Source organism: Ursus arctos, unplaced genomic scaffold (assembly GCF_023065955.2).
Source record: "Ursus arctos isolate Adak ecotype North America unplaced genomic scaffold, UrsArc2.0 scaffold_31, whole genome shotgun sequence".
NCBI classification, from domain to species: domain Eukaryota; kingdom Metazoa; phylum Chordata; class Mammalia; order Carnivora; family Ursidae; genus Ursus; species Ursus arctos.
The window spans coordinates 33,007,615-33,022,217 of NW_026622997.1; the positions used below are offsets into that span (position 1 = coordinate 33,007,615).

Consider the following 14,603-nt stretch of genomic DNA (forward strand, 5'->3'; position numbering starts at 1 on the left):
GAGAAGTGTGAATTATGTCACTGCTATTTTCCGAGTCTGGCTGCTTGGACTGGGACTGCAGACGGGAAGTTTCCAAGGAAGGGGACTAAATTTCCTCTCAATGTTAGGTTTCTGGGGACTCCACCCCAGCTCCCTTATTAGGGTGTTCAGGCTTGTGACAGATTTATGGATGTGCTCTCTTCAGCTAGGGCCTGTCACTTCGGGAGAGACGTGCAGTCCCATTTGATGCCATTCAGACCGAATTCGGTTCAGCAGACATTCTTGTAAGTCCCTGTGCTGGGCTCTGTGGGCTCACACTGGCCTTTGCCTGCTGGGCAGGCAGCATCTGAGGTGTGGCCCAGGCCACTCAGAAGACGAGGGCTATTTTTATCCTGTAAGTTCTGCCAAGTTGGGGGACTGTAACTGTCTGATTGTTGGCTGTGTCCATCCCAGCACCTAGGACTCCACAGGGTTTGACAAGCCTTCATCGCTCGGTGAACGACTCCTCTTTAGCGCCTGTTCCCGTAGAGCTCACTCACGAATTTGGATTCTCGAGAATAAGGAAGCTAGGAGAGCAAGGCTGCAGAGCTGCTGAAATTCAGGTCAGTTCTGGAGGAAACCAGAGTAAAGAACGAAAAGGGGAAGATATGGAGGTAGACCAGGCAGTCTCCATAGCAGCTGTTCAGAGAAGCCCCGATGAGGGGGCCTGGGCTCCCCAGGCCCTGCCCCCAGCCTCAGCGGTGCCCACATTTGTCCTGGAGGGTATGGTGGAGGGAGCTGCTTAGTGCTGTGGTGAACCCGCTCCAAAGAGCCGCCCTGCCAGGGCTGGCAGACACCGTGGGGGAAGTCCCGAGCTGTTCCAGTCTCTTCTCTGCAGCCCGGTGCCGAGCTAAAATGGACTTTCCCACTGAAGAGGTGTGGGCTGAGGGCTGTCCTGTCCACGAGACCGTTTTCCCTTTGCTCTGCAGTTGTCACTGCTCCAGGCTGCCCCACCCACATGTGTTCCTGATCTCTGGTTGTCAAGATGAACTTGACTAAGAAAGCCCAGCCCGAGGAGAAGAGGGGGAGAGTGCAGGGGACGCAGGAGAGATGAGAAAGAAGGTGAACCCTATTTCTGCCACGTTCTTCCTTGCCCACCTGCATCTCCGTACCTGTCCAGCCCACGTCTCCCTCAGCCCCACTGCTTCCCCTTCCTCCGGCCCCATACTAAGTTCTGATCATCAGAAAGGGGAGCCTCCTGACTCCTTCCTGACTAAAAGAGGCACATTCCCATTCATGATGTGGCTCACGGAACCAGCCTGGGTCCAAGGTGGTTGAACCTGTGCTGACTCTCCTCAGGGCTCGCTGCTCCTCTGGACAACATCCTCAGCTGCTGCTCCCTGGGTGGGGGGGGGGGGGGCGGCTGGTCCATGTCGGGGGGCTGCCCCTTGGGCAGGGCCAGAGAGAAGGCTCTGTGACTCAACCTGTGCGCCCCCGAGGGTCTCCTCCTGGCGCCAAGGCATTCCTCTCTGGGAGTCATTGGCTGCACGGGCTCATTTCGGGAGGGACAGCGTTGCTGGGGGGCATTTCCAACGTGGGGGCTGGCAGGCGGCTCTGTGCACTGCACAGAAAAATCTCTACCCTGGGGCAAGGCCTGGGCTTGGAAGGGAGAAGGAATGCAGTCCTCTGGCTGCTCTTTCACAAGCCTCGCTTCCCGTGACACCCAGCCTTCAGTGATCCCACAGCAGCCACGTGTGCCCAGCACCGCGCTGGACACTGTCCGCAGAGTGCAAGCCCTTCTCCCTTCTTGGCTTCCATGTCGCATCAGCCATCTCTCGCCCTGGCTGCTCCTTCTGTCTCCTCTTCTGCAGCTGTTCCTTAGATGCTGCGAATCCTCAGGGTTTTGTCGTGACCCTCTCCCCGGACACTCCATCACACCAGTGCCTTCACTTGTCATCCCCACAGGCAGCTCCCAGATCTCCCTCCCAGCCCTGCTTTATTTCCAGACAAACACAGCTGAAGAAATGATCGTCCCCCTCTCTTTCGAAAACCCCTCACCTTCCTCTTACCTTTCCTCATCTCACTGCCCAGCACGGACACTCACCCACATGCTCCTGCCCCTCCCTCCATTAGCATCTTCACTCAACGCATCCATTCTCTGTCCTCCCCTCTGTCCTGGTCCTCCGTATCTCTCACAGCGTTCCTCCTGGCTTTCTTCCTCCTCTCACTGCCTCAGAGAAGGAGCAGTGGCTTGTGTGGCTCCCCACATTCTTGCTACCTGCCTTCAGGCCATTTCCCAAGCACTTTAGCCTGCAAGCCTTCTTAAATGCAAACTTGATCTTACTATTCTCCTGCTTAAAACTCTTCAAGGTGGTCACAATAATCATCCTTATCTCAGTTCCAATCTTAGGAAGAACACATTCAGTCTAGTCAGGGAATGAAGGTGTGGGGGAGGGAATAAATAAGGGTATAGATTGGGAAGCAAAACAGTCTTTATTTGCAGACCACATGGTCTTATACATAGAAAATCCTAATATGCAAAAAAACCTACTAGAACTGTAAGATGGTTTAACAATCTTAAGATAGAAAATTTCATTTCTATGTGCTAGCAATGTAGAATTAGAATTTAAAATTGAAATAAAAGCCCACGAACACTTACAACAGCATCAGAAAAAGAGCATATAGTACTTGAGATAAATGTAACAATATATGTACAAATGTTTAGGCCCTTAAAACTACAAAATAGTGCTAAAGATGATCAAAGCACAGTTGACCCCTGGATGACACAGATTTGAATTGCATAGGTCCACTTAATTGTGTATTTTTTTGGATGAATAAAGTACTGTAAATGCAAAAAAACAACAACAACAAACAAACGACAAAACTCTTCAAGGGCTCCCCAGGGACCACCGGACAAAATCCAAATTCCTTAACAGGGCTAATTAAACTCTTCATGCTCTGGCTGTGTGGACTTCTCCAGAATCTTCTCTCACCCCCTCCCCCCGCCCCCACCTCTCGCCTTTCTAGGCTGGCCCGAATGGCCTCAGGTCCCTCAGTTCTATCAAGTGTCACACTGGCTCGCCTTGGGGCTGTTTCCTTTTCTTGGAACATCCTTCTTCATCTGGCTAATTTCTACCTAACCCTGTAGTTGCAGCAGAGATGTCTTTTCCTCTGCAGGGCTGTACGGGTCTGCGACGGAGTCACCCCACATGTTCCACAGAACCCTGAACTTCTGTCATCATGGGCACACCGTGCGGGAATTGCCTACTGACTTGCTTTGTCCCTTTTCTCAACATCATAAGTGCCCCGAGGAGAGCGACCACATCTGTTTAATTCACACTTGTGTCCCTGGAGCTTAGACCAGGGGCACGCGCTTGGGAGCACTCTATACCCCCCTGGAGCATACAAGCCGCGGTGCGTGCAATGTGGACAGCACTCCCTGGGGCCCAGAGCCTTGGGACTTGAATCCCAGCTGGATCTCAGAGTCCTCGTTTGTGAGATTAGGATGAGCTGCCTCTCAAGGTTGGATTGATGTGGGAAGTACATGCATACACACGTCCTTTGTAACTGAACCATGACCACTGCGTAGGGATCCCATGCTGCCCTTGGTGTGTGTCAGGCAGGGATATGTCACCACTGGGGGAGCAGCTGAGGCAGCGTGACCCCTGGCTCTGCCCCAGGGCAGTTAGTACCACAGGCAAGTTACTGGGGACCAGGGGCAGCAGCTGCTTTAACCTCTGGGCTAAGGGCAGGAGCTGGTGTTCATAAGCCACTCAATCTCTAAGAGCCTCTACGGTCTATTCCCTGTCATGTCAGCTGGGATGGTTTCTTCAGGCTGGTGGGGCAAATATGTCCTTGGAGGGCAAGGGGTTCCTCTTGACACCTTTCCTAGTCCTCTTGTCTAGAGCAATTAACTTAATATGTTGATTATTTGCAGAGTGAACATACAATGCTCCTCCCCATCAGAGAGGAAGAGCGGGCCTGCCTCGATACCATTTGCTTCATCTGTAGACCCGTCCTTGACGTGGCACCTTAGCTGCCTCTGTTTTATTGCCATGAAGATCCCCTTCCATTTCTCTTAGCCTTTTCTTTAATGTCAATATTACTTTCCTATTCTATCTTGTTTCCCATCAAGATGGCTCCCCCCTCCTGTGTCCTGCTGAGCTGTTCTTTCCCTGAGTCTTGAGAAGCCTGCTGTTGCATTCTCCTGCTCCTAGGAAGTAGGTCTTGAGCAGTTTGCTTAGCTGCTAAGACTTCTCAAAGGCAATTTCAAAGTGTCAGTCTCAGCCAAAGAAGTATTTTTGAGTACCGTTTTTGTGGCCAGCACTGTGTTAAAAACTGTGGGGAGGCTGGGGAGATTCTAATCTAATCTCAGCTCTCAGAGTTCATAATTCTACTTCAGGAGACAAGGTGTAAATACAAAAAACAAATGGAAAAATAATAAAGGTTAAAATTGGAGTCTAATAGGAACCAGGGAACTCCTATTTGTCATGGATGTTATTTCCAGATGGTGCCACAAGATTGCTCTCCAGCCTCGGTCCAGTTTTCCTATTGGTTTTAGATTGCTGTTCTATTCTGTGTCTGAAGGATCCAACCGAGTGAAGGGGCGCTTTTCTTGGTTGAGTTCACATTATCATTGCCTTTGTTTCCAATTGCAATTAATCTCCCTATTTATTTCTTCTTTTGTTATTTAATGGAACTCTGTGACAGAGGGACTCAGTTTGTATCAAAGACTTGCCACAGAAGAAAGTTAGCTGTGTGGTGCCGGGGCACTGGTCTTTGCCAACCACAGGGTCTCCAGCCTCCCTTCATATTATTATATGCTGCAAGGATGAGTCATTCCTGAAAAATGTTGTGATTTTGAATTGTAGTTGTCTTCCACTGAAAAAATCCAGCTTAAGAATTGGCTCGCATGCTCTCGTTCAGCAAAGGGTAAACACCCCATTAATGTGCCAATGTCTTGTTTTTCTTGTCATGAACAGGCAGCACAATCTTCCCCAGACTGGGGGCTAGGGCTGAGAGATACTAGAAATTGCCTGGGAGGACATCAAAGGGTCTAGATAAGATGGGGAAGAAAATCCTCCCATCCAGTAACATGGATGTGTACGTGTGAGCCACTGATGGACCCCTCCGTCCTGTGGCTCCAGGTCAATTCTTGTACTCTGGGGAACTGAGGGATCAGAAGGGATCCGGGGCCACTGACATTTCCTTTATCTGGGCTAGAAAGGCTGAGCTGGCCCCAGGCTCCTGTGTGGGGGCAATGAGTCCCAAGCCCCTCTTTTGCAGACTTTGCCAACACGATGTCCCAACACTGGAACCACGGATGGTAGAGTGATGTGATGTGAAAAGTCAGTAATGAATGGCAGGTCAGGGCGCTGGGGCCTCCTTGCTGGGGGCTACCAGAGGGTGAGACTTTCTCAGAGGAAGTCTCCTGGGAGCAGAGTGAAGAAACAGTTGGTTGGCGCCATCCTGACTAAAATCCTGCAGTGCATGTCTGCATTCCTAGGACAGGCCAGCCCTCCCGCAGATGGGCCTCATGGTACTTCCAGTCACCAGGGGGACTGGCAGCAAATGGGTGGTGGGGATCGGGGTTACTGCAGACTGCTTCCTGAGGAAGGATGGCGTGGAAGTCGCCCCCATTGGCACCCTATTTTGAGGTCTGCTGAGGGAGCAGTGCTTTAGTTATTTGTTTTCACAGAAAAACATTTTCTCTTAGTATTCTGCCTCAAGCAGTTATGAGCATGTAATACCTAGTAATTGAATACTGCCCATGAATGCAAACAAAAGCTCCAATCCTGAGAAAAGGGTAGATCCTGGGTTACACCCCCCAGTACCAAATATTCCTTTCATGATCGTTATTACAGTAACATTAAACAGATGTAGACATTTTTAAAAATGTGGGCTGGTCTTTTGACTTTTCATTTGATTTAAAAAGACTGATTTACTGCTGGGAAAAACCCCTTTCAGAGGAAAGCTTTGTGTGAGTTTAATTCCCTTGCTCTATGGCCACAAGCAAGATGGGACCACCAGTATGACCAGTCCATCCTATGTGATTGGATGGGTTTCAGCCCAAAAGCACATTTGTCACGGGACTGTCAGAACTCTACTGTACTAGAGTTAATCGAGCTCTGTATTAAGAGGCTTTGAGAAACCACATCTTTAGCCCTGCAATCCCAACCCACTCTCCTGCTGGAAACAGACCTAAACTCAAGAGTATAAACCAGAAAAAGGAATCATACCAATTCTAGAATAATTCTTGGGGCGCCTGGGTAGCTCAGCTGGTTAAGTGTCTGCCTTTGGCTCAGGTCATGATCCCGGGGTCCTGGGATCGAGCCCCACATCGGGCTCCCTGCTCCTCGGAGAGCCTGCTTCTCCCTCTCCCTCTGTCCCCTCTCTCCCGCTCATGTTCTTTCTCTCTCTCTCTCAAATAAATGAACCCTTGAAAAACTAGAATTCTTCCTAAGCTAATGGTTCTTAAACTTGAGTGTGCAAAAGAATCACTTCATAATTGGTTTAGCCTGTAGAGTTTGGGGATCCTACCTCAGAGTTTCCCTTAGAGGGACTCTGGATACTCTATTTTATTTTATTTTATTTTATTTTATTTTATTTTATTTTATTTTATTTTATTTTTTAAAGATTTTATTTATTTATGTGACAGAGAGACAGCCAGCGAGAGAGGGAACACAGCTGGGGAGTGGGAGAGGAAGAAGCAGGCTCCCAGCGGAGGAGCCCGATGCGGGACTCGATCCCTGAACGCCGGGACCACGCCCTGAGCCAAAGGCAGACGCCCAAGGACTGCGCTACCCAGGCGGCCCTCTGGATACTGTTTAGCCAGTGGTTTTCAAACCTGATTTCATGCTGGAATCTTTAAACAAATGGGTGCTTACCTACTACCTAGTTAAGTTAGAGTATCTGAGGGGTCAGGAGCAGTGAGTGTCAGGAGCTTTTAGAAGCTCCATGGGTCATTTTAATATGAAGCCAGGGTTGTCAGGCGCTGGTGTAAGCTCCGAAGCCGCAGGTGAGGACAAGGCTGAGAGCCCCTTAGAAGCTCCATATTGGATGAGACATCTAGTGTGACATGTTTACCTTCAGACAGACAGGTGTTCTGCTCCAACACGTCCAACTGACCATCCCAGAGATTCATGGCTTACTGAGGGTACGTGTTAGAAGGTTTGTGAAACCCCAGGATTCATTTGCTAAAATTTGTGTGGATGTGCATATGTCCATTTTTCCCGGGGGAGGGTCCTCAGCTTTCACTGGAGGCACTTCATTTTCTCCACCAGCCCTTGTTTTACTCATTTATTCATTCACACTCCCCCGTCCTGCTCTCATTCTCTCCCTCACACAGGTAACCCTTCTTATGGGTAAAGTATGTGACAATCCATCTTTACGTTTGGCTGTTTTTGTTTTGTGTGCATCTCTTTATAATTTCCATGAATTGTGTGTTCTTAGTGCGGTCCATGCCTACGTGTGTACATTCATCCATTGCTCCTGACTTCATGGGCAGCTTCCCCAAGATTTTACCTCTCTGCTTCCCCGGTGACAGACACCCAGGCTTCCAGCTCTCCTCAGCCACAAATTAAGTTGCCGTGAACACCCTCACATACGTCCCCTTCTGAGCCCACGCGAGAGCTTCCTGGGAGATAAACCCGGAAGCGGAACCACTGGGCCAGGGGGCCACGTGTACTTCTTCCGACTAAGGCGGGCAACCTGGCGCTGGAACGACTGCTCATGGCTATACCCCTCCCACCATCGCGGGATTCCTAAAGTGATGTGAGACCTCCACTCACACGCCACCACAGCGAGAAAGCCAGTCAAGCTGGGCCCGCAGTGCTGCTTGCCTTGCCTTTTCTTTTTCCAGCTCTGCCTTCTTTCCTGTTCCCTGTATGTTCCCATACATCTGTATGAAAACTCCGCCACCACATCTGCCACCACCCTCATGACTCTTATTCCACTTCAACTTCCACAGAGAAAATAGAGGCCATCTTTAACTCCCTCCTTTCACTTCCAAGGGCATCAGTGGCAGCCCCGTCTTGCCTCATTTTTCTCTCCAGGCTCACCTCACTAGGATCTTTGATGCCCTCCCTCCCCAGACCTTCTCCCTGAGGTGTTGCTCCATCAGTCCTTCCCCTGGTCTTTCTGTCTGTCTGCCTCTCTCTCCAGGGGCTTGTTTCCATGGCCGACAGTGTTGGACACTTCTCTCCCATTCTGAAACAAATCTCCCTTCTCCTTTTTCCTCCTTCCAACGTTTGCTGTCTCTCACAAAAGTTTTTGAGCACATGTTCCCGTGTGCTCTATTTGCTCAGCTCCTTCTCACGTGCTCCCTCACTCCCAGCCCTCTGACCCATGGTCCGCAGCCGCCCACTCACTGGGTGTGCTCCGTCCAGCCTCCCCCGCTTCTTTCTTTCTAGTGTTGGACACCACTCGCCACACGCTTCTTGGAGCCGCCTTCCCTCTTGGTTTTCAGGACAACATGTTCTCCTGGGTCTCCGCCATTTCTCTCTCTGCTTCTTCTCAGCCTCCCTCACGGCCTCCTCTCCCTCCCTGCCCTTTAGAGCTTTCCCCCTGTTTCTACCCTCTAGACCCTTGTGTCTCCACCTGTTTTCCTGAACTCGGACACTCCTTAGGCTTCCTTGAAGCATTTATAAACATATGACTTTCAAACCTGGATCTCATTTTAATTCAACTGGTTTTGAAAATTTCCAAATGTTTGTTTGTGTGCTAAGATCCAGAATCACATGTGACTCAGTGTAAGCGTTCGCAGACTAGAACGCTCTCTTCTGAGCTCTAGACCCATGCACCTGGCAGTCTTTCCTTTTGCCATAGTTTGCGGCTATGCATCTACACCACAGATGACCTGAAACAAATTATATACCATAAAGTTTTTTTCTAAAGCGTTCAGAGGCCAGCTTGACCATATGTCAGCAGACGCTGCTGCCCGCTCTGCTTCTGGCTAGAGAACACACCAGAGGTCTCTGGGTCACAAGCGTACGCATGTATATTCCCTTTGAATGGGAAGTGCAGGGCTGCAGCAGCTGGAGGGTCTAGAGTTTTGAGATAATAATTTGGTCTACAGACTTTTTTCCCTTGCCTTTGGAACAGTATGGCATGGACAGAGTCACAGGCAGACGGGAATTAGTGTAACAGGTGAGAACTACAGACAAAGTCGGTGCTGTCAGGGACAGACCCTGCCCTGACATTGTGTACCCCGGCAGTGCAGGGATGAGGAGGTTCCCATGTAGGAAAGTCCTACCAAGCTGGACATAATTCACCGTGAAACTAAATATACGTCAGGTCTTTCTTTTAGAAGTTAGGTCAAGCAGACTAGGGACAAGGGAGTAGCAAGTTTCCTTGAGATTGGCCCGGCTAAGCGTCAGGGGACCAGTGGCCCTGTGAGCCAGCCTTACCTCTGCTTCAAAATCTGTTTGTTGTCTTCGATGGTAACGCTGTCAGTGTGATCCCTCTTGAAGATTTCAAAAGCCTCTTGTCGTCCTAATGACATTTCTTCTCTCATCCCTGTTTGGAGACATGGGGAAATGGCCTCAGTCACAGCATCAGGATCCCATTAATTTCACTGTCACTTAGGTGGACCACAAAGCCAGCCCTGGCTCCAAGAGGCTCACAGCAGAGGGTTTCCTGACCAGACAGGTGGCCCCGGGCTCTTCCAGCTGGCCACTGACCCAGCGAGGAGGCCCTTCCAGCAACACCCTGCACCCTACAGGGCTGTGCCTGTGCATGCATGTGACTTGTGGGGGGTGGAGTTTGGAATGTCTGGTTGGAGGAAATGAGAACCAGAGTGCCAGGCCCTGGATTGCTGAGAACATCTGCAAAAGCACTTTCTGCCATCATTCAGTGCCACAGTTCTCCCCGTTTTCCTGTTATGCCCCGTTTTGGTTTTCTGTTAAATTTCATGCTGGATTTCCAGGCATTTAGTTAAAAGAGGTACAATCCAAACTAGAAAGATACCGAATCTAGAAAATTCTATTCTTAATCTCCATATAACGACTCATCCTTCTTTCCTGTGTCTAGGGAGGGGCCTTATTCCAAGGTTAAACTCTCCATTGCAAGATCCATGAGCAGATTGTGATAACAGATCCTAGTGCATGTCTACTTCCAACATCCTGGGTCGCTACCATCACTATGTGCCAACCCTTGCTGCTGGGCCCTGCTTGGGGGCCAAATTCTGAAACCCAGAGTCAGGACGGCCAGGGATGGTGGAGTGACCAGGTGGCATTCCTGCATTTTAGTCTTCTTTGTCCCAGCCTTCCAGAGTGAGGGTCAATGCAGCTGTGTGCCTAGGTGACAGCTGAATTCACAGCTGGACTTTGGGTGAATCTACGGAATTGTTTTTTTATGCCTTTTTTTAAATGATGATGATGGATATTTATTTTTTAAAATCAAACTGTCATTCATTACCATTGCTTTTTTTAAATAATTTTTTATTATGTTATGTTAGTCACCATACAGTATATCCTTAGTTTTTGATGTAATGTTCCATGATTCATTATTTGCGTATAACACCCAGTGTACCATGCAATATGTGCCCTCCTTAATACCCATCACCAGCCTATCCCATTCCCCCACCCCCCACCCCTCTGAAGCCCTCAGTTTGTTTCCCAGAGTCCATAGTCTCTCATGGTTCATTCCCCCTTCTGTTTACCTCCCCTTCATTCTTCCCTTCCTTCTCCTACCAATCTTCCTATTTCTTATGTTCCATAAATGAGTGAAACCATATGATAATTGTCTTTCTCTGGTGGACTTATTTCACTTAGCATAATCTCCTCCAGTCCTGTCCTTTTTATGCCTTTTTAAAAAAGCCTTGGTTCCTTTTCCCCATGTTTTCATCCAGTTAATTTCCACTTATCTTTGAAGCCCTGGCTGAGTGTCACCAACCTCGAGAAGCTTTCTTGAGGCCCAGGCAGCACGAATCCTCTCTCCACTATGTATCTATCAATGCATCTGTAACACGCACAGCCCAGTAGACAGTGTCCCTTCACATGACAATCCCTTCTGGTGACAGGCATGTTTCTAGGAGGTAGAAATTACATTTTTGTGAATCCCTAGTGTCTTGTTCAATGTCTGGCATTTAGAAGGTGCTCAACAGATGTGTGTTAAATGAATCAGGTCAGGAACAAACCAGGAGTGACAATGAGCCTTGCTCTAATTGCCACGTGAACATGATCCAGGGTGAGAGGGGTTCACCGTGGGGCTCCAGGTTCCGGAGATGCATTCATACAGGCCACATACCACATCTCCTGTTGCCTGGAAAAAACCCGCTGAGTGTCATCACCAGGCCTTGGGGAGAGGAACTGGACCAACCCATCTGACACCAATTTAATGATTACCGTTGATAAAAATAGCACCATGAAGAATGTCTGAATGGTGAGGCACACAAGACGTCCCACCCTTTTCCAATCAGAAGCAAATGGGCACATCTCAGCTTTGTCTCCACATCTGCCCTGCACGATCCAGAACAGGGTCGGCCTGGGAACGGGTTTGTGCAAGACTTGGAAAGATGAGCTGTGCTGCATGAGACACATTAACCAGGGGGCACTTTTCATCCAGCAGAGCCCAATGGGGGCCCAGGGACTCACGCCATACCTCTCCCCTGCCCCTGGTCTGTGCCCCATTCTGACAATGTGTGCTTTCCATTCAACAGAGGGTAGAGAGAGTGAATCTCTATGGATTAGAGTGGGGGATGAGGAGAGCTCCGTGGAGACCACATGGGAGCCTACCTGGGGGATCCCCCAAATTGCCTCCCACAGAGGAGGTGATGAGAAGGCAGCAGCAGGGGTGGGGGGCAGGGGGAGTGTTGTTCAAAAAGCTGCAGTGAAGGAGATGGATTCATGGCCTTTTCTCTCCCAGGCTCTGCTTTCTTTTAGAGCTGACAGTCTGACTTGACAGCTGGATGGAATGGCCGTGCTGAGGTTTCTCAGCACCCACGCACTGTTAACAGTAGTCGGTCCTAGGAGAGCATAAAACCAACTGAAAACCCCGCTGCATCTTCTCTGAGGTGTGGAGGGGCCTGGGTAGTGGGGACAGAAAGAACATGGGGTGCACAGAGGAGAAAAGCCCAGGAAGGTAGTTTGCTATCACCTTCCAGAGGACCTTGAAAGTCTTGCTAAAAAATGTGGGGCCAGCGCCGTATCATAAGTACATATGAGTCACCAATTTTCCAAGACTTAAAATTCAGTGAAGTACACGTTATGAGAAAGTTACACTGGAAGCACTTAATACTTTTGGTGATTTAAGAGGCGTTTGGGGTCTTGCAGTGCCGTGGGCTTATCGTCAGGAACACGCGATCAGCTTTCCTCCAGCGATGATGGAGAAAGTATTCTGGAATTGGAGTTCTCTAATGGTGGTGAGCTCAGGTGAGTGGATATTAATGTGAGGGCTGTAATGCTGGCAGTTAGTGTCCCCCATGTCTGCTCAGGGAGGCCAAGGTGCGGTGGCTGATGATGCCCATCGTCTGAAGGCAGAGAGGCAAAGTAGGGCCTGGAAGCCTACTGAAGAGCTGTCCTCCCCTGTCAGGATTTCGAAAACAGCTTCCTCATATGGCAAGCTCTGGCCCCTAAGCACACAATGTCCACATTAGAAGGAATAAGAGCAGTTGGAGCACAACAGTGACTGAAAGCTAATGAGATAATCATTTATTTATTTATTTATTTATTTATTTATTTATTTATTTATTCTCTCCACCAATATTTTTTTCTCTTAGGCACTGTGGTTGGCATGTGACTAAGCTATAAACTTGAACAAGATTAAAGCTTTGATCCTTGCCCTTGAAGAACTGAAAGTCTAGTGAAGGAGGGAGAAACATGAACAGTCACAATGAAAGGTGCTATCTGCCGGAAGGCAGGCATGTGTCCAGTGCCGGGAAACAGACAGGAAGAGGGTCAGCTCTGCTGGGGAGACTGGGAAGGATTCCGAGGGACGAGCAGCATTTGCCAGGCAGAGCAGAAGTGGAAGAAGATCCCAGATGAAGGGGGCAGAGGAGGAGAGTGGATCGAAAGGGCAACTTGATTCATACGCCACCCAATAGGAATGGCCTTTGGGGAGAATAAAATGAATTTCTTACATACTTTATGCTAACAGCTGTATCAAGTGCTTCCTTATGTATTATGTCAGTTAAACTTCTCTGTGATCCCTGGTCAAATATCATTTCACAGAGGAAGAAACTGAGGCTCAGTTAAAGAAATGTTATAAAGGGGTAAAAACGGTCTGGCTTTTTAGAGGAAGTCAGTTCCGGTCTTAGATCCGTTTTTCCAGGGAAAATCTGCCTGAGAGAGGAGGCAAGTGGCCGGCCTCCAAATGCCCTGCTAGGGGTGGATCTGCCCATGAGATTATACTCTCATTACTGTCTGTCTTGTCCCAAACTTGAATTTTCTTTAAGGTATCATAGAAAAAACAAAACCACAAATTTTATCTTACTATTTCTATTATTATTTCTAGAATATGTGCATTCCATGGGGCAGCGATTTTTGTGAGTTTTGTTTGCTGCAGTATTTCTAGCACCTGGATGGTACCTGGCACATAGAAGGAGCTCAAATTCTTTTGAATGAATAAATGAATGTCTTACACGCTTAATGTCCTTCCTTCTGGCATAGCATATTGTGACAGTATGGGGTAAGTGCATTCGTGGCTCTCCCTCGCTCTGCCACTGCACTCCCGGGTGGGTGCACCCCTGTAGAGTGTGATTTTAGAAATTCACACACACACACACACACACTAAGAAATTCAACACCATCTTTTCCCACTACATGTCACTATGCTTCATAGCCCGCCCTTAGAGATTCCAACTCCAAGAAGCTTTTATAAAAATGCAAATACTCTTGAAGGCATCACTATCTTGGAGCTAACAAAGACAAACTCCACAATCTGTTGACAATTAGCTAACCGGTCCTGCAAAGACGAGACATAAGATGGTGTCTCAGGCTGGTGCCAAAATGGGGGAAAATCTGAGCTTGAAAGGGAAGGTGTGATGGCAAAGACAAATTGTCTTTTTTTAGTCCGTCAGACTCAGCAGCTCATCAAAGCGGAGGGCCTTAGGAGTTTCTGTTTGCTGTGACCATTTCTAGCTCATGGTTGTTTCCTTTTAGTGAATTTCAATCACAGGTCACAGTGTCGAATCCCAGAATAACATGAATGACTCAGAGAAGTCTGCTGGCTTGCTGAGGCACAGGACTGTTACATAAAAACCAGGGATGTACTGTACGGTGACTAACATAATATCATAAAAAATTATTATAAAAAGAAAAAGACCCGGAGGAGAGCACATAAAATATCACAGGCCAGGATAAACTTTCAAATGAAACAAAGCAAAAACCAAAACACAAACAAACAAACAAACACCCTAAAGAAGAAGAGTTTCTCCGTCTCGGCCCCCGAAACACGACATCGCAATTCCAGGTTGTGAGCTAGATGGAAAACACTTTCAAATCCTAAAGGTGCAGCCTGTTCTACTTAGGCAGAAATGGCAGACAACAAGGCACTCGCAAAATCAGCCTTGGAGTGGGGCTTCTGAAAATGTTAGGCATACAAAATTCTTCGGTGCTGGTCCCTCACCCATTTCTATAATGCGCTCTTTTTTTGCCATCCTGAAATCTGGCTCCTTATTTTGCTGAAGAATATGCATCGGTACTTTT

At 48.5% G+C, this 14,603-nt stretch overlaps 1 protein-coding gene and 1 long non-coding RNA gene across 8 annotated transcripts in view; one reads left to right on the forward strand and one right to left on the reverse strand.

Moving 5' to 3' along the window:
- KIF6 (kinesin family member 6) overlaps positions 1-14,603 on the reverse strand; it is a 423,767-nt gene that overhangs the window by 105,923 nt on the left and 303,241 nt on the right. For all 7 annotated transcript variants that reach the window (XM_044378327.3, XM_026482835.4, XM_057304795.1 and 4 more), the window contains one exon: positions 9,366-9,474. In XM_044378327.3, the coding sequence (XP_044234262.2) occupies positions 9,366-9,474 (109 nt within the window). The remainder of the gene's footprint in view (positions 1-9,365; positions 9,475-14,603) is intronic.
- Positions 389-13,532, forward strand: LOC123000247 (uncharacterized). The gene is made up of 3 exons (XR_006408094.3): positions 389-581; positions 12,231-12,329; positions 12,677-13,532. It is a non-coding gene; the product is annotated as an uncharacterized LOC123000247 (long non-coding RNA).